A 27464-nucleotide genomic window follows, 5' to 3' on the forward strand; every position below is an offset into this window, starting at 1 on the left:
CCAGGCGGTCCATGCCTAGGCACTTCTAAAATATGGCTTCACACTGGCAGGAGTTCTTCCATTGATGTGAAAGTGGCAACATACCTGTAGTTTCGGTTACAGACTCCGGCTGGTTCTCCTTTTGCAGAAACACTTTCTAAATTCGCAATATCGATTTCCTTTTTTAAAAAACAACTTAGATCTTATTTCGGACCATTTTTTCTGAATTTAGACAATTTATCCGTAAATGAATTACTTTCACCGGTTCTTGAGAATGAACGTTTAATTCAGCAATCTACAAAGTCGCTTTATCCTACGAGAAAGAATTTGTGTAACTTCTTAGAGTGAAGGATCCTGATCACAAGTGAACTGTTGTAAGGGCCACCGAGAGGGATTGAAGTAATGGGATTTGAGATTTACACAATATAAAGCGTGCTTACACTTTAGCGGCTCCATTCTATCATTTCACCAAAAACTTTGCTCCAGTAATGTGTTGATCAGAGTCCGTGTCTTAATTTAAATAACGTTATCTACAAAACTATTTTCCTTAGCTTCAAACTAATTGCCCACTTATCACAGGTTTTGAAAACGCAAAATTAAAAAAGGTTAAATCTATTTAACTAAAAGCTGCTTAACTCTAATCGCTACTAATACTCTGGTAAAGACTCAGCAACAATCGACAGTCTCTTCCAGTTTGCAAGCACGTGGAACAATCGAATCGTGATCAATTTGCCAAACTTCCCTTCATCCTCCCTTTCTGTGCTAATGGTTAGATACCTGATTATCCAAGAGCACGTTAACATAAACTACACATCATTGTGCAGTGTTCCGGCGCCATCTGCCGACAGCAGCATGATACATCTGCAGATAGTCCTCAGCTCCTTCTCTTGGTTCGTTCCACATCTAATTTAACCAACTTCCTACTTTTTAATGTGTTTTATGCCCCTCAAACTGCGGAATGTTATTGCTGAGATCCTCATTTCAGACACTCAGTCTCAGAGCCCCGGGTCAGATTTAGCACTGTTTGGTACAGGAGGCCACAATGCGATCTGCGCCACTGCACATCGGGCGCTGGCGCTCGCAGTATGGGACACTCTGGTCTATGGAATGTCCAATGCACACGATAGTACACCTGAGTAGCGCTGAGTCTGAGCTTCATTGTACGCCCCAAAAACAATGAAATTAGTGTTGTGCCTCAAGAGCACCTAAACAGCGTTCCAGATAATCAGAATCTGCATGAAATGTGCGCTAGAAGGAATCCCTTTTCCACATGTTCGTTCCTGGCTCTAAAAAGTGCCTCTCGTATTCTTAATTGCTCACAGTAACTTGTGTATTTATTTGACCTAATTGGAAAGATATTTCGCTATTTAACTGATGAGACAAACTATCAGCTGGTTAAAGGCGCACTTCTGCTAGTTTCACCAGGGATATTTCATACCTGGGGATGTGGATATTCCTCTGTATTTGCAGGTTTTGGAAGGGTTTCAGAGGAAGTATGCCAGACAGTTGCATTTGCAATTTAGGTGCTCATTTAGGCCCCATCCTTGGATAAGCAACCATCTACGCAGGGCCATGAAATTGTCCCTGGACATGGCCTCTACAGAGATGATGAGTCTCAAAGGTGACTGCCACAAAACTGAAAAACACTGCTGCAATCAGACCCAGACAGCAATTCCTGGACATGGGTTACTGCCACTGGCTGTCAAGATAACATACCTCAAATTTGTACACCACTGGGTCCTTCCAAACAGCGACGAGAGAGCCATACACTTTTACCATCTATCTGAATCCCCCAAAGTGCATGCATGTGGCCATTTGGCCACCTACTCCAATACTTTCCCCTTCATGGGCACAAAGATTTTCGCTCCATGAATGTTTAACTGGTCTGTGACCACAGGTACAGAATCATGTAGATAAATGCATATCATGCCCACCTGAACCATCCCCACCATTGCCCACTCCCTTCTATTAGCACCCAGTAACATTTGTGCTCAACTACCATATCCTGTACTACCCCAACCAGGACACACAACAGCACTATTTAAATTAAATGTTATTAACCGGAACAGTGTGTGGTGTGTGTGCTCAATGTGTTTTCCCCAGTACTTCCCTTTAGTGAAAATGTATGATGCATATCTTCTACTTCTAAAAGTGTGCTTCTTATAACTGGTTCTCCAGTGGGAGGATGGAGTGACATGATTACTAGCTGTGTGACTCTGTCCACCTGTAGGGATAAAGATGGCTAGAATCCTCTTCTGGTTAAGTAGATGGCTCTGCATGTACAGGTGCTATGGCTATTGTTGTTATTTGAGCAGGGCAACTGGATATTACAGATGCAGGGTCACCTAAGAGGCATCTCCCTCACCTGTGCCAGTCAGAATGTACTTCCTCTTGTTATGCGAGCAGATATAAAAGGGACATAAGTTGGAAAGAGGTGAAAGTAAATGTCTGCCACCTAAGTGCCCACTGGTCGCCTTATATGAGTGTGTGAACATACAGCACCCTGGTATCTTGTGCTGGCAGCGTACATAGTGCTTGTTGCTTGCTACATTTAATGAGTCACAGGGTTAACAAATTGGTATGGCAATGTTACACAATGCCCTGGTACAACACGAGCATGCTTGTGTTTTTAGAAAGTGCATGAAGAGTTGTCAAAGTGCATTCGCCCTCTGTGATGGTGCACTAAGTTTACAGTAAAGTGTAGTTAAGATCCATTGTAAGTCAATATTATAATGTTGAGCTACATAACAGCACACCTACCTTGGCAACATGCGTAGCCCAACAAATTTCTGCTTTACCTGCTCCCAGGTGAGAAAGCATACACCTCAAGTAGTTTATTCCCAGCAAAAAATATTTCCCCCTCCCCCCACTTACACATGCATGATCATTTTTTTCCCCCGTTTTCTAGTCCACTTTAACCATCCAGTTTCCATTTCTTTATTTTCCAGTTACCCCAAAATTAGAATATTTTTTGCATAATTTTAATTTCTGAGGTTGAAAGAAAGGGAATATAACTGTTGGTAGAAATAAGAAAATATTCTATGGATTGAAAAGTCTCAGGTATAGACCCGGATCAAATTATTTTGTTACCTGAATTGTGAAAAGCTTTGTAGGCTTTTCTGTCCAAAACATCACAACCATTAATCATAAACTGAATGACCGAATGTTGCAGGAGTTTGATAATATGTAAATATTTATTTATAAAGTCACAATTCCATTATTTATTAAGAATCAGTAACCACTTTTGGCTTATTGTGGTTTCATACATGATTATAAATACTTGTAAACCTCCAGAAAGTATCAAACAAATATTAACAAAAGAGAAAAAGTAAGTCAAAAATCAACTATCCTAAAACTGGATTAGGAACCATTCAAGAGAGAATACAGGTCACAAGGGCAGAATCCTAATTAGACCCTGCTTCAAATACAGACAAATGAATTAACCAGTTTACCATGACTGATCATTTTGACTTTTCCCACCACGATCATACTTGTCAATTTTCTAAGTGAGATTGCCAATTTAGTGTCAAATTATGTACTTTTTTACACGGAGTTTGCACTGACTACAAAGTGGGTTCAGACTGGTTAAACTTATTTTACATTGGACTGTTATGGTCAGGAGAAGGTTTTCATTTCATCAGTCTGACTGGATTCAGATCTATATTCCGCTGTGCTGAGCGAGTTCATTTCAGCCAGGGAATGAGCTGTGTCCTCACCTCAAGTCAATTGTAGAGCTGCTTTAGTACTGTATGCTGAGGCGTTTATATACTGCCAGATCATAGATGAGTATGATTATTTTTATTCTATTCGACCGAGAGAAAGCCCAAATGAAGAAGAAACATGCATTTATATAGCACCTTTATATCATCAGGATGTCCCAAAGCATTTCACAGCTAATTAATTATTTTGGAAGTGTAGTTACTGTTGGTTTGTAAGCATTTGCAGCAGTCAATATGTAAACAGCAGGGTACCACAAACAGCAGCAAGATGAATAATTGGTTAATCTAATCTTTTTAACCAGTACACTTGAAACCTGAAGCAGGTTTGAGCTGAAAATGAAATTCAATTTGTCTGAAACTGCCTAAACACAAAAACAAGAAAATTAAGTAATTATGCCCATCACAAGACTCCAAGACCAGTAACTTGTGAGTATCACCGGGAAAACAAAAGTTAAGACAACAAGTCTGAACCATCAAGTAGTATGTGAAATGAGAAAAAGAACTCTCAAGAGCTTCCCTCCTGAAGAGTAATAGTGCAACACTGTTGCCAATGATGGGAAAAAAATACTGAGAATTGGTCTGCGGCTACATACCCTCTGCAGGAGGGGTGAGGTTTGAGAATACTGCATGACCAAAGCAAAGGATTCATCCTAATATACACGTGAATAATCGAATAAGGAAGAATCCGGAAGCCTTGGATTGCACACTAGACTGTTTACTTGGGCATCACCCTCACTCAACCAACTACTAAAAACTGCTGAGAAAGTCAAAACCTGAAATAACCTAATCGCCAAATTTGCCAGTTCTGCCTAGGGAGCAAATGCCTCCACTTTACGCTCATCTGTTCTTACACTCTGCTACTCCGTTGCGAAATATTGCACTCCCATTTGGGCTCGCTCACCGCACACTAAGCTGGTGGATATCAACTGCATGCTACTATGCATCCGGTGACCAGCACATTGCACCCTATTCCCCTTCCGTGGCTACCAGGACTCTTCAACAGAGCTCCTCCACATCTTCGTTGTTCAGATGCAGTAGTAAAATTGGTGAATAGACTTTGTGACAAAATCATATTACCAATTCACTCCAATTTATTATATCCGCCAACAGCGCGGCTCGCTTCGAGACATGCAACCTGTTCAACCATTCCTGATTCCTTTGACTTTTCCTTACCAACTCGCTGGCGTGAAGTGTGGACAGCAGATGCTCCTATAAATCACATCATCTCCAATCCTACTGTCCGTTGACCAGGATTCAACTGGCCACATCGTAGTTAGGCTCTTCTCAACCTCTTGCAAACTGGACAGGGACCGTGTGCCTCAAAACTTCAGCTGTGGGGTCATTGTGACGACAACAAATATTTTTACGGACAAATACAAATTGTCATTGAATCATGCCCACTAACTAAACCACTACCTAAACACTAACTAAAGCTTATGCGCTTTGCATGCTGGTGATGACAATGCTCTAAAATGACTGGAATTATATGCTGCGTTTGCATATGCTAAATAAATAAATACATATTGATGGCTTTTGATAAAGATTTCACTTGCACCATGCCATCACTACCAGCCTGTCTTCTCTATGTATGATATGGTATACTATAGAGGTTAAGTGTGACATGCTCAAACTGAGGCAGCAGTATAAGAATCAACTCAATTCTTCAGGTTCTTATGTACAATAAAAGTACAAAATTAGATTTTCAACTTCTATTGGAGTATACTAGATTTAGAAACCTGTTTTGTAAACTTAGCATTACAAAGGATCAACAAAAATCATTGGAAACAGGTTTCTCAGAGACTAATCTTTTGAAGCTTTGAAGATTTAATGTACAAACAAATGAACAAATGTTTTTCATCACTTTAAACTGAAACTTTGCTTGTTTTCCTTTCATTTATTTCCAATTAGAAAACATTGCTTGTTTGAACATTCTTACTTTCATAAAAGGAGATCCTGTGTTGGAACAGTGCACTGCTACATCGGTGATTTAGTGTTCCAATTTATAGCATTCATCAGCTCTAACTATGTCATGTGTTGTACATGTCAAAACACTGGAGTCACATCTTTAATAAGTCCTATACCACAGCTCTTCACTCTGTACAAAAATGAATTATCCATATCAAATGCAATGTCCAAGAACGAATCTATACCCTAATCACTAAACAAGATTCCCATAAATTCACTATTCCAAGCCAGAACAGTGAAGTAGCAAACTTTAAATAGTAGGAAAAAATTCACAGATATGTTTGGTTGCCATCTCTTATTCTTCCACAAATAGCAATGTATGCCATGTAGAATTTTAGTGCTCAGTTAACTATTTCCTTTGACTATGTAGTGTTTTGGATAAATATTTAAAATCTTAGAGCTGTCTCATTGTAAATTATGTTACGTTGTGAATAAAGTATTTACCATAGATCAGCTTTTGTCCACATTTAGGCTGTAGACTTGAGTGTATCTGGTGCACAACTGGTTTAACCATTCATCACCAGCTTTGGCTGGATCACATCAAGCGCTGTCAGTCCTCACTCTCCTCTGTCAAGACCGTCTACTACTCCAGGATCACCCTGGAGAGCAAAGATGACCCCCACCCTCCTTCCCACCCCATCCCATTTCTTTTCTCCACTACCAAGATTTTCATTAAACCCCTTTCACCGGTCCCTCCACCGTCACCAACAAGTGCGAGGAATTCATGGTACTTCTTTGTCTCTAAGATTAAGACCGTCCATTCAGCTGCCTCTGCTGTTCTTCCCCCATCCCCATGCCCACTAAGCCAAACCTCCCCGGGCCGCCCCTGCTTGTTTCTCTCCTATCTCCTCTCATGCCCTCTCTGAACTCATCTTGTTCCTGATTCCAAATCCGTGCCCATCTTTCCTGCAGCTCTATATTGGAATCTCTCCAAACTGGTCCACCCCCCATCACAGCACAAAACAGCCCTACTCAAAGTCACAAATGACATCCTCTGTGACTATGACAATGTGCATTTTCTCTTCTCGACCTCTCTGCAGCCTTTGATACGGTTGACCAGACCATCCTCCTCCAACACCTTTCCTCTAACGTCCAGTTGAGTGGGACTGCCCTTACTTGGCTCCATTCTTACACATCCAGCAATGGCTTCTCTTCTAACCCCCACATCGCTACCTCTGGAGTTCCCCAAAGATATATCCTTAGCCCCTTTCTCATCCTCATCCACATGCTGCCCTTCTGCAAATTCATCCAAAAGATATGGTGTCAGCTTCTACACGTACACTGACAACACTCACCACCACCTCTCTTGACCCCTCCATTGCCTCTGTGCTGTAAAACTGCTTGTCCAACATCCAATCTTGGATGAGCTGAGCTAAACTAAACATTGGGAAGATTGAAGAAATCATCTTCAGCCCTTGCCACTAACTCTGTAGCCTTGCCACCAATTCTATCTCCGTCACAGCCAGACTCAGTGACCCCATATCCTCTCCATCAAAGACCATTATTTCCACCTCCCATAGCATCATCTGCTTCTGCCCCTGCCTCAGCTCATCTGCTGCTGAAATTCTAATCCATGTCTGTCACTTCCAGACTCAATTATTCCAATGTTCTCCTGGCCATCCTCCTATCCTCCATGCTCTGTAAACGTTAGCTCACCCAAACCTCTGCTGCCCGTAAGCTATTCTGCATCAAGTCCCGCTCACTCATTAGTCCTCTCCTTGCCGACCTTCATTATCTACCTGTTTCTCAACACTTCCAATTTAAAGTTCTCATCCTCATATTTAAATCCCTTCATGGCCTTACTCATCCCAATTTTTGTAATCTCCTCCAGAACTCTCCGTTCCTCTTGAATGATCACTTGAAATTCCCCCACCACCACTTCGTCCAATCACTGACGGCTCTGCCTTTAGCGGCTTTCTCCCACTCTCTGGAATTCCCAACCTTAAATCCTTCCATCTTTCCACCTTCCTCTGCTCCTTTAAGACCCTTCCTAAAACCCATCTCTGATCAAGATTTTTGTCATCTCTCCTAATATCTCCTTCTTTCGCTCAACATCCATTCTTGTCCAATTACACCTCTGTAAAACTCCTTGAGACGTTTTTCTACGTTAAAGGTGCTACATAAATGCAAGTTGTTGTTGCATACTATGAACAGTTTTACAATTATAATCTAATAATATGATAGTCTAATTTGGGATCAATTATAGAACTTGTCTACTTTTAAACATTTGGTCTGGCCTTGATTACACCCACATACCTGGAAATCTTCTTACAATGATGCATTTAATATGGTGCATGTAACATTTAAAAAGACAATCTCATTTGTCTTTAGAGGAGTGTTAAAAAAGGTGACCAATAGCCTTTTAAAATTCAACAGTATTACTTAAACAGATATATTAATTGAGCTTTTACAGATACATGTTGTCATAGTTCATCATGATAGTGTGTAAACGGCCATCTTGGATGCTGTGTTACTTTCTGTGCAGCAGACAGCACAAGTCGCATAAACTCGGTCACATCAAAAGAGTAGTTAGTAAACTTAGGATGGTCCCCAAGGGTTGGATGATGTCCCTGGGTGAATGAAATTGGAAAGAAAGGTGATGAATGATTAAATTAAGAGATTTTGTCAAATTCTAGAGGTGGGGAAATTAAATTAATGCAATAATGACGAAGACAGGGTTATTCACTGTAGATGTCAGACAATAACACAAGGATTCATTTCAAGAACTGTACCAATAATTCATAACCACTTTTTATTTCCTGCACACTGTCATGGAGTGAACAGACTTCAAGGAGATACATTTAGCAGACTCTGCCCCATGTGTATGTTGTCTTGTTTGGAAAAGGGGACAGGCGAAATACAGGGATCCATGGAGGTGTCTTATAAACAAACATTTTTAAAACTGAAACTTAAAAAAATCTAAACAAATGGAGATGATCTAGAGGTAAGTACCTACCTATAGAGTAATATTCTCCCTTAAACTCAATGTCCTAATGTTTACATTATTCTGTTTACTATTGGAAACAATGACAATGGAGTACTTTATAAATGATTTGTGGTTGATGCTAGCCCGGTTCTGCAAAGCACAACCAGCACCAACAGGTCACAGCCATACCTCACTTTCTATTAGCATTTAGGCTGGCTGTTCAAGTGGGTCATGCAATTCAACAGGGTCAATGGTACAAGGTGAAGACCCATAGATTAAAAATGAGATTATAGTTAAGTGGAATTCAAACTATGCAGAAAGTTACATAATTGGATCTTAATTAACTCAGTGTTTCCAGGTATTGTAAAGGGTGGATGGGTTTTCCAGGTATTTTAAAGGGTACCATTTCATAACATTGCAAAGGAAATAAAATGCATCAATGGACTATTCCCACTGATCTTCCCTCTTTCTCTTCCTTTTCTGAGCTAATTTCATTCTAGTTCAAACATTCTCTCTGGAAATCAGAATTACTTAACTTCAAGCATTTAAAGATGCTGCATCTTAGCCTCCCCCTGGCACCCATGGCTCAGTGGGTTAATACATTACACAGTGTGCCACTGCTTCATACAGATAAGGAGGGTTGCAAGTTTCAAATTCCATTTTGTGTAAGTTAGCCTCAGTCAGGATGGTAATGATATTGTTACAAAGTGGGTGCATCTCCCAACCAGGGAGGTGAAAAAAAACAATGTATCAGCCAGTAACAATGCAGAATATTCTCCCCTGTGTGTACAGTTAAAGAAAATGTATTTTTCTAAACTGTCATTGGTTCTTTACAACAATATAGAAAAATAAATTATCTTCAACTTTATACACATAGGAAAATATCCCCCTTTGCCTCTTCTCTGGTTTGGTTAAGATTACATTATTTTATTTTTCCTTCATTCTTTGATTAATTAATTTTGTAAAGCTATAATAATTCAATCAGTTTAATATATTGTTCCCAATAGCTTCATTCATTACATAAGGTTTGAAGGCCTGGCTGTAGAACACAAGTGACAATAAAATTACCACAAACCTTATCCTGAGATATGACTTTGTCACTTTTCTCCCAAGTCATGTAATGAATCCCTCGAAGTCGAGCCAAATCCAAATAGCAGCGCTCATCTTCACAGTTATACCTAAAGAAAGAACTTGCATTTATGTAGCACCTTATCAAATCCTCAAAATGTACCAAAGTGTTTCACAACCAATTAATTTATTTTGAAGTGCAGTAACTGTTATTATGTAGGCAGATGCAGCAGCAATGTGCACGTAGTTAGGTCCAACAAGTTGTGAGATAATTGATGATTTAGCCTGTATTTGATGGTGGTTGAGGGAGAAACATTGGCCAGGACATCAGATAAACTCCCTGCTGTTCTTTAAATTATGTTGTAGGAATTTTTACATTTTTTACATCCATTCATACCATCGAAACAGGCAGATAAAGCCTTGGTTTAATGTCTCATTAAAAAATGGCACCTACAACAATGCAGCACACCTTCAGCATTGCATGAAATATCAGCCTAGATTTTGTGCTCAAGTCCTGGAATGTGGCTTGAACCCACAAACTTCTGACACAGATATAAAAGGGCCATCAAATGAAACAAGCTGACACATTGGTAAAGCACCACACAATTACTGTAATGCCTGTTATAGTGTTTTGTCTGTATTGGTCAAGAAAGAATCCAACACAGAGTCAGGCTCTGCTCTACATAGGTTGATTGCAGATGGTCGACTCTATTCTAAAAGGACTTAACAACATAAAGAAGGAATACAAGAAAAGTGCTGTAGACATTGCTTCACAAGGGAACAGCAAATTTAGCAGTAGATGATAAATAACTAATATGTGCATTGCAATTTTCTAACTTAAAATGTACTCAACTTCCCCACCCCCTTTTTACTTCCCCTTCTTTTGGCTCACTTTGTGCTGTACATTGTTTTACAACTCAGAGGGTAAGCGAGCAGGCAATCTGTTCTCAGGCCATTGCCAATTACTGCTCTTGGACATCTGGTAGGATCCACATGAGAACAGCTAAATAAAGGCTTTCCATCTAATTTTCCTGTCTGCTGTAGGAAGGTGATTTATCTGTTTTGGCACCTCTATGTGCCACCCAATTTACACAAATACTTATTAGCAGGTGTGGATCAAGATCTTCCAATGGTTTACTGGGTAAAGGAACTTATGATGTGATACTGAGTAAACAAGATCAAGTAGATCTCAGGTTTGATCCCTGATCTTTGCTGAATTAAATGATCTCAAGTGGAGTTGCAGTTAGGATGCTACAATGGGCTTCAGCATCCCTAAGCTAGGGATGGAGAAGAAAAAGAAAAAAAAAATCTGTATTCCTGGTCTTGATCACAGTCAGTAACTTGCTGGGAAGTGTTCACGTAAGGACAGTGGTGTGAACACAAGATCAAGCTTAGTTGTAATGCTGTTCGCAGTTAAATAACTTTGATATTAACTGCCTAAGCTAGAAGTGTCCAAACTGTGACCCATGTCAATTTGACCCTCAAAGACCAGGCACTCGGTCCTATTTATGTTTATATTTCTTATTTACTAGTTTGCCCTTTTAGAATTTTGTGGGGCTGGGGTTTAAAAAGGTTGGATTTGTGGACTTCTCATTGATGGATATAGGATAAATCAAAACACCATGATCTGTTAGAATCAACAAATTGAGATTATATGCAAACTCATGGCATCATGGATTAAAACTTTGCCTGTGGTTCCCAAGGCTCCATGGGATACACCTATGTGACCCACAAACACAAAAAGCTTGGACATCTTTGGTGTAAGCACACACTTGAAGAATGAGCAAGGTACAAGAGTGCTGCTGGCACTCATTGAAACGTGGCAACAAGAGTCACTCTCTTCAAAAAAACAAGGGGACAAAAGGGCAAATCTTTTGCTAAAAATAAAATAGCAGATGCAGCTAAAATCTGACGGAGACACTAGATTGGGCAAACCTAACCTGCTTTACTGTAATTATGTGTAAACACAGTTCAATCACATAAGTGCTTTTTTTAAAAACATATACATTTACAAGAGTTCGGTACTGCCAGTTAAAAAGGTAGTGCAGTTAAATTACATTACTCAGAAAAGCTGTATTAACACATGAAAATTTTACTGCAGCATAGACTTTTATAAGAATATTTTTAAAATGAAATACGTACAATTCAAAAATGACAGCCCAGTCAGGTAGAAAAAGCAGGTGAGTCAGTCCAGCTCCGTGTATGGAGATAAAAATGTCCGAATTGTGCGTTATTTTCAGTTGCTCTAAAAATCTAATGTCTCTGAAAGAATAAAAGACGACAAAGTAAAGACTACACTATGCAATAAAATCTAATCTAATTAACAGAGATGACAAGCAGCAACTAAAAGCGCGTTTAGTCTCTTTCATCCCCTCACGGTTTTTCACTTTCTCTTTTCTTAATGCAGTGAGGCAATGAAAGAAAATAGATTTAGAAACTATTTTGACTCAAGGTAATCCGATGTGTAATGCCAATACTTAAAGCACTAACCAACTGTGAGCATTTATTTGATGTCACCAGGTACTATCGATTGCCAACCATTATGAAGAACTTTTCAAAACTAATTTCAAACAAAATAAAGCAAGTTATGGATTTTATTGCATAATTATTCAGCACAATCTTCTCTATAATGGTATACTATTTAGCTTCAAAACAATTTACTGTTCTGATTGTATTTGGGTTTGTGTGAAAAAGTAGTCAGTTCAGTGTATGACAAATAATTTCAATATACATCCAGATACTTCAGGTTGCATGCTCATTGAGAAGATTAAGGTGAATGAAATGATAAATAAGACACCAGATTTGGTGTGAAATTGTTCTTGCAAAGTGAAGTTAAACTGAAGAAAACATTAAAAATTTTGTTTAAGAAATTCTGATTGAAAAGCAAATCATGATTCCTGTATGGATAATATTGCAGGGCTTTTTTGGAGAATGAAAAGCATAAAGTACAATACAATAAAATAAAATATAATTTGATGCTGTAATGAAGAGCTGTATCACAGTACACTCAAGCAATTTACCCCTTTATCTGTCAATTTCATGTTCCACTTTATTTAATTGAACAAGCTACTGAAAACAAATATGGAATAGTAAGTTTTTAATAGTAAATTTTTAAAAATCCAATGCAACTTTAGAACACTGGCTAATTTAATGGTGCAAACTTTATATTTCTGAGAATATTTAAAAATCCAACACTTAACTTTTAACATTTTTTTAAACTAAGCTCATACAGCTTTCTAGAAAGATATTATAGCAGGGAAGTATTACTATATAGAAAACCTACAAATTGACATTTAGCCTGGTAGATAGTTACAACATTAGAGTTGGCCAACTGACCAGACACACTGCAATCTTGACTGAGATTTGCCCACAGGCTTCCCATACTGTGTGTGTTTTAACAGTTGTGGTATGGCTGTGCCGTCTTTGGAAGGGGAGGAATTGACTAATTGAAACACCCTTGAGAATGGCATCGACTATGTCCCCTCCACCCTCCAAATTGACAGGATAATGTAGGTGGGGAAAGGAGGGAAGACCTAACTAAAGAGATGAAATTACTCTGTGTTAGAGCTAACATACACAAAATTCAACTTAATATTAGTATATATCTTTTGAGTTAAAGACCATAAAGCAATTAAAGCCATAAAAGGTCCTAAGTAATGACCCTAGAAAGGACCATGTTTATACTACATTCTGTACGAGTATGAGAAGCCATTATCCCTAACTCAAATCACTTAATTCACACCTAATGGAAAATAATGATGTCATCTCTCCCCAGCTGTGTGGAAAAAAGCTCTCGAGAAATGCAAGATCAGTAGGGGGGGGCGGGGTCCTAAAAATCAGCGACACAAAGTCAGTCTTGCTGGGGGGAAAGTCATGCTTCAGTGACTCTGATTGGTAGAAGGGGGCAAGACCTTCTGGCACCAGTGTCATTCTGATTGGTTAAGTGTATATAGGGACACCTCCCTTTAAATTAAGATATAAAAATAGAGGTTTCTGTCCGCTTCAGGTTATCAGTATTAGACAATCGGTAGTCAGTAGCAGTAGTAAACAGTCTGCAGTGACTCTTTTCTAGGGAGAGCACACTGTCTCTCTCTTTGTCTTTGTAGAAGTCTCTCTGTTAGTCTACTTAAGTTCTCTTTGTTCTGTATGAACCTTTACCTAGCAGATGCAGAAAGGTACCTTTACAGATACAGCGTATTAAGATGAGGAGTAAAATACCAAGTTACCTTGTTAGGTTGTACCAGCCAGTTTCAGGCAAAGGAAAGTGTCACTTAACTTTACAAGAGTCTGAGATCAGGGAAAAGTGAGAGTAAAGCCAGCTCAGATATTGTCACTCATAAGTAAAGTGGGTTCAGTCGGAACCGTAGATTCAAGTGAAACAGATGACCCCTCCACAAAAGGGTTCATCGACTCAACACTCCAGTAGCTAATGCTCGTGACTCAGGGAAGGAAGAAGATTGACTCAACCACACCGCTCGTGAGGGTAGGGCCATGTAAGCTCTGAACATTGTTAATCACATGTAGTCTTGAACTATTTGATTGACAAACTGTTCAAAGCAAACTGGTTGCTCAAAGCTATGAACTTGTCAGCTATCTAAGGAATTACTCTTAAAAGTAATCTCCTCAATGTGTAACCTCAGATTCTGGCGCTGCTATATTTAATGATCATCGTCCGTTGGCGCTGCTTTACAGTAATACACTGAATTGCCTGTGTAATCTTTACTACTCATTTTGTTAAGTAGCATTGTCCATTAGTGATTTGTTACTCAACGATTAGATTACTCTGATTATGTTTATACATGTCCATTAAGCATTTGTGTACCCAGTTTAAAATTTAAATTGTGATTTGTGGCCAATAAATAGTGTTTAGTGCATGACTTGTGGTCTGGCTTCTTCTTTGTTGATTTGGCAAGGAAGAGTTAATTCACTCACTCAGCAGCTTTAGGGTAACTTAATTGAGGGTTCGTAAATTAAATTAATTTTAATCCGTACTGGGTTAGATGTAAGACAGTTAGCTGAGCCGAGTCAGGCATCATTCGTCCCCAGACCTACGCTTGTAGGTAAAACCTCAGACGGTTCCTTAGTAAGGAGTTAAAGGAAAGAATTAAGGATTCGTCTGGTTCCTCGTCATATATTTGTCAGGATACCAAAACCCAGCTTTCTTACATATTTCTACGCTATTACTCCCACTTCGTGTAATGTAGGAAAGAGTAGGTTTGGCAGCTTCCTGTGAGATCATGGCAGAGCTTCTTGTGCTGCAGCTGACTACATACCTATGTGTGTGGCTGATCCAGATGATCATGCCTGTGAACTAGGAATAGCCTATACTGTTCCTATTGCGGGGGCTTGCTTGCTTTCAGGTTGTTTACTCGCAACAAAAGGCAGCTGCAGGCAAGGGGTTGTCAGTGACTTGAGAGCTTCCCACTTGTTGCTGTGCTTCTAGCTGCATGCCCATTGGGGGTTTGAGTAGAGAGCACTGCAGTTACATGAGGTCTCTGAATATCTCTCTCTTGTTTCTTTAGAATCTGTCTCAACATCCAGTGAAGCCAGCCATTATTACATCTTGGATTTGATGCCATCTATTATCGTGCCCTAAATTTTGGATACAAATGCCTCGACAGCACAATGGCAATGTCTTTGAGTAACACTCCAACTATGCTTCCTGCTTGCATTGCTGAGGTCTCCCCTGTAGATGCCACTGATACTGCTCAAAGCCACTAAGCAGAAAACAACTAATGCACAATATCACAGTGTACCAACTGTTTAAATTGTGTTCTGCAAGAATGTAAGTGATCAGTATACCCATTCATGCTTCTGAAGTAGAATCACAAAGTGACACAACAGAGCTCATGGCAATGTCAACAGCAAACACTCCTTCTCCAGTCACCACCTCTGCTATTTCCACCCCGGGCCTTTTCTTGAAAATCACTAAAACCCTTTGTGTATGCATCTCTGAGCTTGTGCATGTTTGAAGTAGTGATGACATAATCAGGTATGTTGTGGTTGCTGTAGAAACATAAATGGCACATTTCACAGCACAATTAACAGGGCTTATAAAACCTGAAGCATATTCCTCTCCTCCAGCCGCAGATGTACAGCTTTCTAGATGATGGAAGTGAGAGGCTTTCCTTGATGAGTTCCCCCTCCAAGTTGCACTTTGAAAGTGGCTTTTTTCCATAGGAAGATAAATTTGCATTAAATGAGCAAATATTTTGTGCTGTGCACTTTTGATTCTGCAATGCCAGAACTCAAGCATGCTTACTACTTCCCTTTGTATTGCATTTACAGTAGGCTGCTGGATCAATTCATATACGTATTTGTATACTGAGGTACTTAAGCAAACTTGTCTGACACCAGTAACTTAATTTAATTGGCATCAGTAACTACTTACGTATATTTTAGCCTCCATATATGGCAGGCTACATTTATTCACACTCACTCTTATTTCTCATCTTTAATTTTTTTTGAAGTCTGATGGTGTTTTCCAGATATCCTTCCAAACTCTCCTGGTACAGAACCCTGCACTGACCTCTTGTGTCATGGCCTCCCATGCTTGCTTCACCCTCTGGGCATTGGTGGCTTCCCCCCCCCCCCCCGTTCTGTAAAGAGCACTTTCCTCTGCACTCATGGCCTGCAGATCTTGAGCCATAAATTTGCCATGGGTGCTCTCTCTCTCTCTCTCAAGATGTCAGAGTGCTATTTATGTTGGCTCAATGACTGTATAATTAATTCAGCAGCATTCGTGCAAGCGCTTTCCTGATTGGTCATTTAGTTGCGTTTTTCTAATGCATCTGAGCTTCCAGAAAGCACAATAAGTAAAGTTGGGTATTCCTATGAGTACATTAAAAAAAGAAAAAAAATTAACCGCCATCTGAGGCAGTTCCTGCACACTAAGTAATTCCACCTCCAAAAAATTCACAGAACATATAAATACCACGGGACCGAAATTCCCACTTTTTGATATGGTATCGCTGTTTTCTACGTAATTAATGCTGTGCTAATAAAATTGCAGAGAAGCATGGCTTTGAAAAGTGCAGTTTCTGAAAATGTAATTTTAGTGGGTTGTTAATTCCAGAGAAAAACAGACATTCTCCTTTTTCATTGAGAAGGAAATCCCCCTCCCCCCACACCAAGTTGTACGATGTTTAACACTTACTTGTAATCCACAACTCTGACATCAAATACAGTTACTGTCTTCAGTGCCTTCACCAGCTGAGGACAAAGTTAAAATATTTGCTATGTATTCAGCAGTTTAATTTTAAATGAGCTTTTAACACAATTCCAAAACTATTTAACAAAAAGTTTTCTATAATTTATAAGCAATAAAATATTTAATACGGTGCAGTCTTCAAAAATTAAACACAGCCATCATTATATAACTAGCACATCTCCCGTGACATTGCTCATGGTGAGTTGGAGGATATGCTGTTTTATAACAACAGAGGTGTTATCAACAAAATGTGACAGGGAAAATAATACAGAAGTGGGGTACACAGGAAATGCACATTATACATAAGACTTATAATATATGTTATATAACTAGTTGATTGCCCTGGCATAGCACATGGGGAGTCAACACTAAGTGTAGTCTTCAAGCATAGGGGGGTTAGAGGGTGGAAGATAATTGGACCAGGCATAATTCAGTCTCTATTTTAAAGTCTTACATTTTATCCTTATTTTTACATAATACTTTGCTTTTATATTATTGTTGATAAATAGCAAATCTTACAGCAACTTAGGAAGTAAAGTTGGATTGGAACAGTGGAGGTTTCTCTGCAGTACAGGCTGGGGAGCTGCAAGATGCAAAACCAAGGCATTACAGCGGCAACACTGGCAGGAGGCTGAGTATGACAAGTTTACATTGGCTGTTTCCATTATAAATGTGGACACAGGAATTTATAACACAAAAAGTTTACAGGAAATGCATGCAGATGAAAATTTTTTAACATATTACAGATGTAAAGCAAGCTGTGAAACCAGGGTACATTTTTTGTTTGTTTTTCCAAATCTTCTCTCCTCTCCTTAAGGCATTAAGTCATGCTGGGATAAAATCAGAATGCTGGAAATATTCAGCAAGTCAGGTAGCATCTGTGGAAAAGGGAACTCTGTTTCTTTTTCTACAGATGCTACCTGACTTGCTGAGTATTTCCAGCATGTTCTGTTTTTATTTCAGATTTTCAGCATCCACAGTATTTTGCTTTTGAGCCATGCTGGATATTTTTCCACAGATACCACAATCCAATGTGAATAGTCCTCACGAACTTAGGCAATGTGAGTCAGCAAATTATTTAACTGTGAACAATATCACTGTCAAGCCCACTCCTCTACTCACCTGACATCCACACCATACGAGGCACGGTGAGAGCGGACCTGGGAGAATAAAAGAGGAGCAGCGAGAACGGACCAGGGAGAATAAGAGGAGCGGTGAGAGCGGACCAGGGAGAATAAGAGGAGCGGTGAGAGCGGACCAGGGAGAATAAGAGGAGCGGTGAGAGCGGACCAGGGAGAATAAGAGGAGCGGTGAGAGTGGACCAGGGAGAATAAGAGGAGCGGTGAGAGCGGACCTGGGAGAACAAGAGGAGCGGTGAGAGCGGACCTGGGAGAACAAGAGGAGCGGTGAGAGCGGACCAGGGAGAACAAGAGGAGCGGTGAGAGCGGACCAGGGAGAATAAGAGGAGCGGCGAGAGCGGACCAGGGAGAATAAGAGGAGCGGCGAGAGCGGACCAGGGAGAATAAGAGGAGCGGTGAGAGCGGACCAGGGAGAATAAGAGGAGCGGTGAGAGCGGACCTGGGAGAATAAGAGGAGCGGCGAGAGCGGACCAGGGAGAATAAGAGGAGCGGTGAGAGCGGACCTGGGAGAATAAGAGGAGCGGCGAGAGCGGACCAGGGAGAATAAGAGGAGCGGTGAGAGCGGACCTGGGAGAATAAGAGGAGCGGTGAGAGCGGACCTGGGAGAATAAGAGGAGCGGCGAGAGCGGACCAGGGAGAATAAGAGGAGCGGCGAGAGCGGACCAGGGAGAATAAGAGGAGCGGCGAGAGTGGACCTGGGAGAATAAGAGGAGTGGCGAGAGTGGACCTGGGAGAATAAGAGGAGTGGCGAGAGTGGACCTGGGAGAATAAGAGGAGTGGCGAGAGTGGACCTGGGAGAATAAGAGGAGTGGCGAGAGTGGACCTGGGAGAATAAGAGGAGCAGTGAGAACGGACCAGGGAGAACAAGAGGAGCGGCGAGAACGGACCAGGGAGAATAAGAGGAGCAGTGAGAACGGACCAGGGAGAATAAGAGGAGCAGTGAGAACGGACCAGGGAGAATAAGAGGAGCGGTGAGAACGGACCAGGGAGAACAAGAGGAGCGGTGAGAGCGGACCAGGGAGAATAAGAGGAGCGGTGAGAACGGACCAGGGAGAATAAGAGGAGCAGTGAGAACGGACCAGGGAGAACAAGAGGAGCGGCGAGAACGGACCAGGGAGAATAAAAGAGGAGCGGCGAGAACGGACCAGGGAGAATAAGAGGAGCAGTGAGAACGGACCAGGGAGAACAAGAGGAGCGGCGAGAACGGACCAGGGAGAATAAGAGGAGCAGTGAGAACGGACCTGGGAGAACAAGAGGAGCGGCGAGAACGGACCAGGGAGAATAAGAGGAGCAGTGAGAACGGACCAGGGAGAACAAGAGGAGCGGCGAGAGCGGACCAGGGAGAATAAAAGAGGCGCGGCGAGAGTGGACCTGGGAAAATGAGGAGCAGTGAGAACGGACCTGGGAGAATAAGAAGCGCGGCAAGAGTGGACCTGAGCGGCAAAATTTTTTTTTTTTTAAATCAAAGTGACGTCACAGAGGAGCACCACGGGTAAGCCAGTGTAAGTATTTAGTTTAGTGGTTAGTGTTTGTTAAAAAGCCTTAAAGCTTAACAAACTGTTAAAAAGAGCGGAAAAACAGTGCAACCCAGGGAAAAATCTCAAAAAGTGACGTCAAAGTCAGCAGAGCGCAGAGTGGCAGAACTCAAAGAAATTAAACTAAGTCTTTAATTTACAATACACACTCTATCTTTAACTATAAATAAATAGTTAAATAAATAAATAATTACTAATTAATTTAAAATCAAGCTAAAATCCATCTAAATACAATTTAGACCTTAAGGTTTCTGGTAGTTCTAGAATTAAATTAATACTAAGCTAGAAATGGCCGTGCAGGTTGTGTGTCGGGACTGTGGTATGTGGGAGTCTGTGGACAGCGAGACTGTCCCAGATTGCCACATCTGCAGGAAATGTCTCTGCCTTGAGTCACTCCAGCTCAGAGTCCTTGAGCTGGAGTGCAAGTTAGCTCTGACGAATAGCTCAGCGGGGTAAGGGGAACCAAGGGGAGGTAGAGAAGGAGGTCCCACAGACACTGGTCCTATCCAACAGGTACAATGTACTTGCTACCTGTGAGGAGAAGGATGCAGGCTGCGGGGTAGACAGCCAGAATGCTAACTATGGCACCGTGGAGCATGAGGCAGTCCAAGGTGGGGGAAGAGCAGAATAGAAAGGTTGTAGTTATAGGGAATTCGATAATTTGATGGATAGATAGCATCCTCTGCTGTCGTGACCGAGATTCCAGGAGGGTGTGTTGCCTACCTGGTGTAAATGTAACGGATATCTCGGAGCAACTGGAAAGGAACTTCAAAGGGGAGGAGGAAGATCCAGTTGTGGTGGTCCATATTGGGACCGATGACATAGGGAAGAAAAGGGAGGAGGTCCTGATAAGGGAATATCAGAAGCTAGGAACTAAATTAAAAAGCAGAACCTCATGGGTGGTAATCTCAGGATTACTATGCGAGCCACATGCTAATTGGCATAGGGATAGGCAGATCAGGAAGGTGAATGCATGGCTGAAAGAGTAGTGTGGGAAAAGGGTTCCATTTCATGGGACACTGGCACCAGTACTCGGACAGGAAGGAACCGTACCGCTGGGATGGGCTCCACCTGAACCAGATTGGGACCAATGTCCTAGTGGAAAGGATAAATAGGGCTGTCAATAGGACTTTAAATTAGTAAGACGGGGGGGGAGTGATCTTGGGAAAAGAACATAAGTCTGAAGTAAAAAGAATTAGCAAATGAGAGTAAAGGTCAAGCCAAGTTAAGGAATAAGGGTAACACAAACGGTCAGGGAACAAATACGGTTATAGAACATAAGTGCAAAATGATTGTTAAAAATAAAGGGAGGGCAACAATTACTAAAAACAAATTAAATTGCCTGTACAGCAATGTGCACAGCATCCGAAACAAAACAGGGGAACTGGAGGCAATAATTCATAGCAAGGAGCCAGACGTGGTAGAGATAACTGAAACATGAAGAAGAAACAGGACTGACAGTTAAATATTGCAGGACACAATGTATTTAGAAAGGATAGGGAAGGAAGAAGGTGGGGGTAGCTGTATTAATTAGAGACACCATAATGACATTAGAAAAAAGGGACATAAGTAACATTAAGATAGAAAGAGAATCCATATGGATTGGGACAAAGGATAAGAAGGGATCGATCACATTAATAGATATATTCTACAGACCACTTAATAGTGGAAAGAAGGTGAAGGATGAAATATGTAGACAAATCTATGAAATTAGTAAAAATCATCAAATAATAATCATGGGAGATTTCAACTACCCCTAAATAAACTGGCAAGAAGAGACAGGGAAAGCAGAAAAGGGAATGGAGTTTTTACAGTGCGTACAGGTCTCCTTTCTCACCGAGTATGTGAGAACCCCAACAACAGAGGAATCACGTCTGGATCTAGTAGTGGGAAATGAACCAGAATGGATAAGAGAAGTAAGCATAGGGGAACATCGTGGCAATAGCGATCATAACATAATAAGGTTTAAAATAATGATTGAGAAAGATATAAGACAAAGACCACAGTAATAGACTGGAAAAAAGCTCATTTTGAGGGGATGAGAATGGAACTAGGGAAGATAAACTGGAAAGAAATTTTGACAGACAAAAAAATAGAATAGCAGTGGATAATATTTAAAATGGCAATCAAGAGAAGTATATCCCTCTAAAAAGCAAGAACTAGCCAATAATGAAACACCATGGATGAATAAAAAGATAAGGGTAAAATTGAAACTAAAGAAAAAGGCATACTCTAAGAACATAGACAATAAAAGAGAGGATGACAAAACAGAATATGAAGACGATAGGAAAGAAATAAAAAAAAATTAGGAAAGCAAAGAGGAACTATGAGATTAAATTATCAAAGAATATAAAAAGAAATAGTAAAGTATTCTAAAGACACATAAATAACAAAAGAAAAATCCTAATAGGGATAGGGGCCACTAAGGGATGCACACAGGTAACAACAGCAAAATGGCAGAAATATTGACTAGTTACTTTGCCTCCGTATTTACAGGGAGACTAACAAGGTGGCCAGGTCATTAGAAGAGGAGATCGAAAAAGATATTAAAACATTTAAGATAGAAAGGGGGGAGATAATTGATAGACTAATCAAACTTAGGGAGGATAAAACCCCTGGTCCGGATGGATTGCATCCGCGAATATTAAAAGAAGTTAGGGAGGAGGTAGCAGAGACACTATTACATATATATACCAAAAAAATCACTAAAAAAAGGAATAGTGCCAGAGGTCTGGCGGACAGCTAATGTTATTCCTATATTTAAAAAGGGAGATAGAACAGGTCCAGGGAACTATAGACCTGTTAGCTTAACGTCAGTTGTAGGAAAGATAATAAAATCTTTACTCAAAGATGTAATAGAAAGACATCTAGAAACCGAAAATAAAGCATTATTTCAGAAGGGAAAGTCAAGCTTGACCAACCTTATTTAATTCTTTGAAGAAGTAACAGAAAGAGTAGACAAGGGTAATGCAGTAGATGTAATATATTTGGATTTTCAAATGGCCTTCGCTAAGGTACCGCATTGTAGACTCATGGTTATGGTCAGAGCATGTGGACTCAGGGGACAGGTAGCAGAATGGATAACTAGTTGGCTACTCAACAGAAAACAGAGAGTAGAGGTTAAGGGTAGCTACTCAGACTGGTGTTCCACAGGGATTGGTGCTAGGACTACTGATGTTCACAATTTATATTAATGATTTGGATTCAGGAATCGGAAATACAATTCCAAAATTTGCGGACGACACCAAGTTGGAAGTGTAGTTAATACAAAGAAAGTGTCAAAATGAAAGAAAACATTAATAAATTTGCAAAATGGGCCTGTAATTGGCTAATGAATTTCAATATAGATAAGTGTGAGGTGGTGCATTTGGTAGGAAGAACAAAGAGGCCAGCTCTGCTTCTGTCTACTTCTTTCTCTCTGTTGACTTCTCTATCCCTTCTTTGCATCAGTTTCTGTATTTCATTCTATTTCTTTCAATCTCTGTTTTAATCTTTGTATTTCTCCCCCTCTCTCCTGTTTTCTATTTTTCTCCTTGCTTTCTATTCTTATACAACAACTTGCATTTATATGATACAACAACTACTATAACAACAACTTGTGTGTGTGTGTATATATATTATATAGTACATAGACTATAGCACAGCACAGAAACAGGCCATACGGCCCAACTGGGTAAAGAAGTTTCTCCTGAATTCCCTACTGAATTTATTAGCGACTATTTTATATTTATATTACAACAACAACTACTACTACTACAACAAGCCCTCGTAAGCGCTGTGGGGAAAGAACAGAAGGGAAATGGGACTAATTGGATAGCCGTTTCAAAGAGCCGGACAGGCATGATGGGCCGAATGGCCTCCTCCTGTGCTGTACCTACTATTATTATTTCAAAATATACTTTATTTCACAGAATTTTAAGGACGGTCAATGTAAATATTACAATTCAAAACCAGTACATTCATACCAAAACACTACAGATCCTACACAAAGCGACCTCATTATTATAATTCAAACACAGTATTTCTTATGACCCATGGTATACAATACAAGGTGGGGTGGCCCTATACGGTGGCCTTTCCCCATAGTGCTTTTGCATAGGTCGCACCTCGCCTCAGTGCGTCCCGCAGCACGTACTCCTGAACCTTGGAGTGTGCCAATCGACAACACTCGGTCGTGGACAGCTCCTTCAGCTGGAAGAACAGCAGGTTTCGGGCGGACCAAAGGGCCTCCTTCACCGAGTTGATGGTCTTCCAGCCGCAGGTGATATCTGTCTCTGTATGCGTCCCGGGGAACAGTCTGTAGAGCACAGCGTCCTGTGTTACTGAACTGTTTGGGATGAACCGGGACAGATACCAACGCATCTCTCTCCACACCCTCTGCGCAAGGGGGCATCCCATTGGGAGGTGGAAGACGGTCTCCTCCCCGCCACAGCCTCAAGAGCAGCTCGCGGTGGTGCTGAGGTTCTGTGCGTGTTGGAAGGACCGCACTGGGAGGGCCTTTCTCACCACCATCCAGGCTACATCCTGGTGCCTGTTGGTCAGTTCCAGTGACGAAACGTTCTGCCAAATGGCATCAACCGTCTGATTGGGGAAGAAACCGATCGAGTCCACCCTCTCAGTTCCTTGCAGGACTCTGAGAACGTTTCATGTCGACCACTGTCTGACAGCCTTTTGGTCAAAGAGGGGTTCTTCCTCAGGAACTTCACCTGGGACAGGTTGGGGGGGGGGGGGGGGGGACAGTCCAGCTGTTCCCCCCTTTGTCTGGGGTCTTGTAATTGGTGGCCCTGTGGATGTGTTCTACCTTGAACCTCCAGACAAAGTGGAAGATAGCCCAGGTGATTGTGACGGTGGTGTTGTGGGGAATGGCCCTGGCCATGTAGAGCAACACCATGAGTACCTCACACCTTATCATCAGGTTCCTGCCGGTTATGGAGAGGGATCGCCCCACCCACATACCAAGCTTTTTTTTTTAGCCTTGCGATCCGTTCCTCCCAGTTCTTTGTACAGGCCAGGGGCCCCCTGAACCAGATCACCAGCACCTTCAGGTAGTCGGACCTGACAGCGAAGGGGACAGGGGACTGGGCCTCCCACCTACCAAAGAACATAGCCTCGCTTTTATTTCGGTTCACTCTGGCCCCCGAGGCCAGCTTGAAACAGTCGCAGATGCCCATCGGTATGTGGACCGACTTCTGATTGGAGCAGAAGATGCTGACATTGTCCATGTACAGGGAGGCCTTAGGAGGCCTTAACCTGAGAGCCTCCGCTGCCTGGGATTGTCACCTCCCCGATACCTGCGGCAAACAGCTCAATACAACATACGAGCAAGGCCGCGGAGAGAGGAGAGTCCTGCCTGACTCAAGATCTGATCGGAATGCTCTCTGACTCCCACCCTTTGATTAGGACTGCGCTATAGATGTCCACGTAGTGTGCTGTACCTACTACGATACTATGATACATACTGCTTGGCTAATAAGAGTCTACACGTGATAGGGGGGCACAGATACATAAATCACTAAAAGTAGCTACGCAGGTTAATAAGGCCATAAAAAAGTCAAATCAAGCACTAGGGTTCATTTCTAGAGGGGTAGAGTTGAAAAGCAAAGAAGTTATATTAAACTCGTGTTGAACCTGGTTAGACCACACTTGGAGTATGGTGCACAGTTCTGGTCTGCATATTATAGAAAGAATACAGAGGCATTGGAGAAGGTGCAAAAAAGATTCACAAGGATGATACCAGAACTGAGAAGATATTCTTAACAGGAAAGGCTGAACAGACTGGGACTCCTTTCTCTAGAAAAGAGAAGGCTGAGGGGCGACCTGATAGAGGTCTTTAAGATAACGATAGGGTTTGATAGGGTAGATGTAGAGAAAATGTTTCCACTTGTGGGGGAGTTCAAAACTAGAGGTCACAAATATAAAAGTCGCTAATAAATCCAATAGGGAATTCAGGAGAAAATTATTTACCCAAAAAGTTGTAAGAATGTGGAACGTGCTACCACAAGGAGTAGTTGAGGCAAATAGCATAGATGCATTTAAGGGGAAGCTAGATAAGCACAAGGGAGAAAGGAATAGAAGGGTATCCTGATAGGGTTAGATGAAGTAGGGAGGGAGGAGGCTCGTGTGGGGCATAAACACCGGAATAGACCAGTTGGACTGAACAGCCTGTTTCTGTGCTGTAGTTTTGTTTTATTCATTCATGGGATGTGGGCGTCGCTGGCAAGGCCAGCATTTATTGCCCATCCCTAATTGCCCTTGAGAAGGTGGTGGTGAGCCGCCTTCTTGAACTGCTGCAGTCCGTGAGGTGAAGGTTCTCCTAGTGCTGTTAGGTAGGGAGTTCCAGGATTTTGACCCAGCGACGATGAAGGAACGGCGATATATTTCCAAGTCGGGATGGTTTCTTGGAGGGGAACGTGCAGGTGGTGTTGTTCCCATGTGCCTGCTGCCCTTGTCCATCTCGGTGGTAGAGGTCGCGGGTTTGGGAGGTGCTGTCGAAGCCGCCTTAGGGAGTTGCTGCAGTGCATCCCGTGGATGGTACACACTGTAGCCACGGTGCGCCGGTGGTGAAGGGAGTAAATGTTTAGGGTGGTGAATGGGATGCCAATCAAGCGGGCTGTGTTGTCCTGGATGGTGTCGAGCTTCTTGAGTGTTGTTGGAGCTGCACTCATCCAGGCAAGTGGAGAGTATTCCATCACACTCCTGACTTGTGCCTTGTAGATGGTGGAAAGGCTTTGGGGAGTCAGGAGGTGAGTCACTCGCCGCAGAATACCCCTGCCTCTGACCTGCTCTTGTAGCCACAGTATTTATGTAGCTGGTTCAGTTAAGTTTCTGGTCAACGGTGACCCCCAGGATGTTGACGGTGGGGGATTCAGCGATGGTAATGCCGTTGAATGTCAAAGGGAGGTGGTTAGCTCTCCTCGCTCTTGTTGGAGATGGTTATTACCTGGCACTTGTCTGGCGCGAATGTTACTTGCCACTTATCAGCCCAAGCCTGGATGTTGTTCAGGTCTTGCTGCGGGTGGACACGGACTGCTTCATTACCTGAGCGGTTGCGAATGGAACTGAACACTGTGCAATCATCAGCGAACATCCCCATTTCTGACCTTATGATGGAGGGAAGGTCATTGATGAAGCAGCTGAAGATGGTGAGGCCTAGGACGCTGCCCTGAGGAACTCCTGCAGCAATGTCCTGCGGCTGAGATGATTGGCCTCCAACAACCACTACCATCTTCCTTTGTGCTAGGTATGACTCCAGCCACTGGAGAGTTTTTCCCCTGATTCCCATTGACTTCAATTTTACTAGAGCTACTTGGTGCCACACTCTGTCAAATGCTGCCTTGATGTCAAGGGCAGTTGCTCTCACCTCACCTCTGGAATTCAGCTCTTTTGTCCATGTTTGGACCAAGGCTGTAATGAGGTCTGGAGCCGAGAGGTCCTGGCGGAACCCAAACTGAGCATCAGTGAGCAGGTTATTGGTGAGTAACTGCCGCTTGATAGCACTGTCGACGACACCTTCCATCACTTTGCTGATGATTGAGAGTAGACTGATGGGGCGGTAATTGGCTGGATTGGATTTGTCCTGCTTTTTGTGGACAGGACATACCTGGGCAATTTTCCACTTTGTCGGGTAGATGCTAGTGTTGTAGCTGTACTGGAACAGTTTGGCTAGAGGCGCGGCTAGTTCTGGAGCACAAGCCTTCAGCACTACAGCCGGGATGTTGTCAGGGCCCACAGCCTTTGTTGTAAAGAGTGCACTCAGCCATTTCTTGATACCACGTGGAGTAAATCGAATTGGTTGAAGACTGGCTTCTGTGATAGTGGGGATAGCGGGAGGAGGCCGAAATGGATCATCCACTTGGCACTTCTGGTTGCAAACACTTCAGCCTTGCCTTTTGCACTCATGTGCTGGACTCTGCCATCATTGAG

The 27464-nt window shown here is 41.9% G+C and overlaps 1 protein-coding gene across 2 annotated transcripts in view; it reads right to left on the reverse strand.

The window, feature by feature from the left end:
- Positions 1-6309: 6309 nt before the first annotated feature.
- Positions 6310-27464, reverse strand: part of eogt (EGF domain-specific O-linked N-acetylglucosamine (GlcNAc) transferase) — a 69453-nt gene continuing 48298 nt past the window's right edge. For both annotated transcript variants that reach the window (XM_067999130.1, XM_067999131.1), the window contains exons 13-16: positions 16814-16869; positions 11800-11919; positions 9665-9767; positions 6310-8233 (exon numbers count right to left, since the gene is read on the reverse strand). In XM_067999130.1, the coding sequence (XP_067855231.1) occupies positions 8087-8233; positions 9665-9767; positions 11800-11919; positions 16814-16869 (426 nt within the window). In that variant the 3' untranslated portion in view covers positions 6310-8086. The remainder of the gene's footprint in view (positions 8234-9664; positions 9768-11799; positions 11920-16813; positions 16870-27464) is intronic.

The sequence above is a fragment of the Heptranchias perlo genome, chromosome 17 (assembly GCF_035084215.1).
Source record: "Heptranchias perlo isolate sHepPer1 chromosome 17, sHepPer1.hap1, whole genome shotgun sequence".
Lineage (NCBI taxonomy): Eukaryota > Metazoa > Chordata > Chondrichthyes > Hexanchiformes > Hexanchidae > Heptranchias > Heptranchias perlo.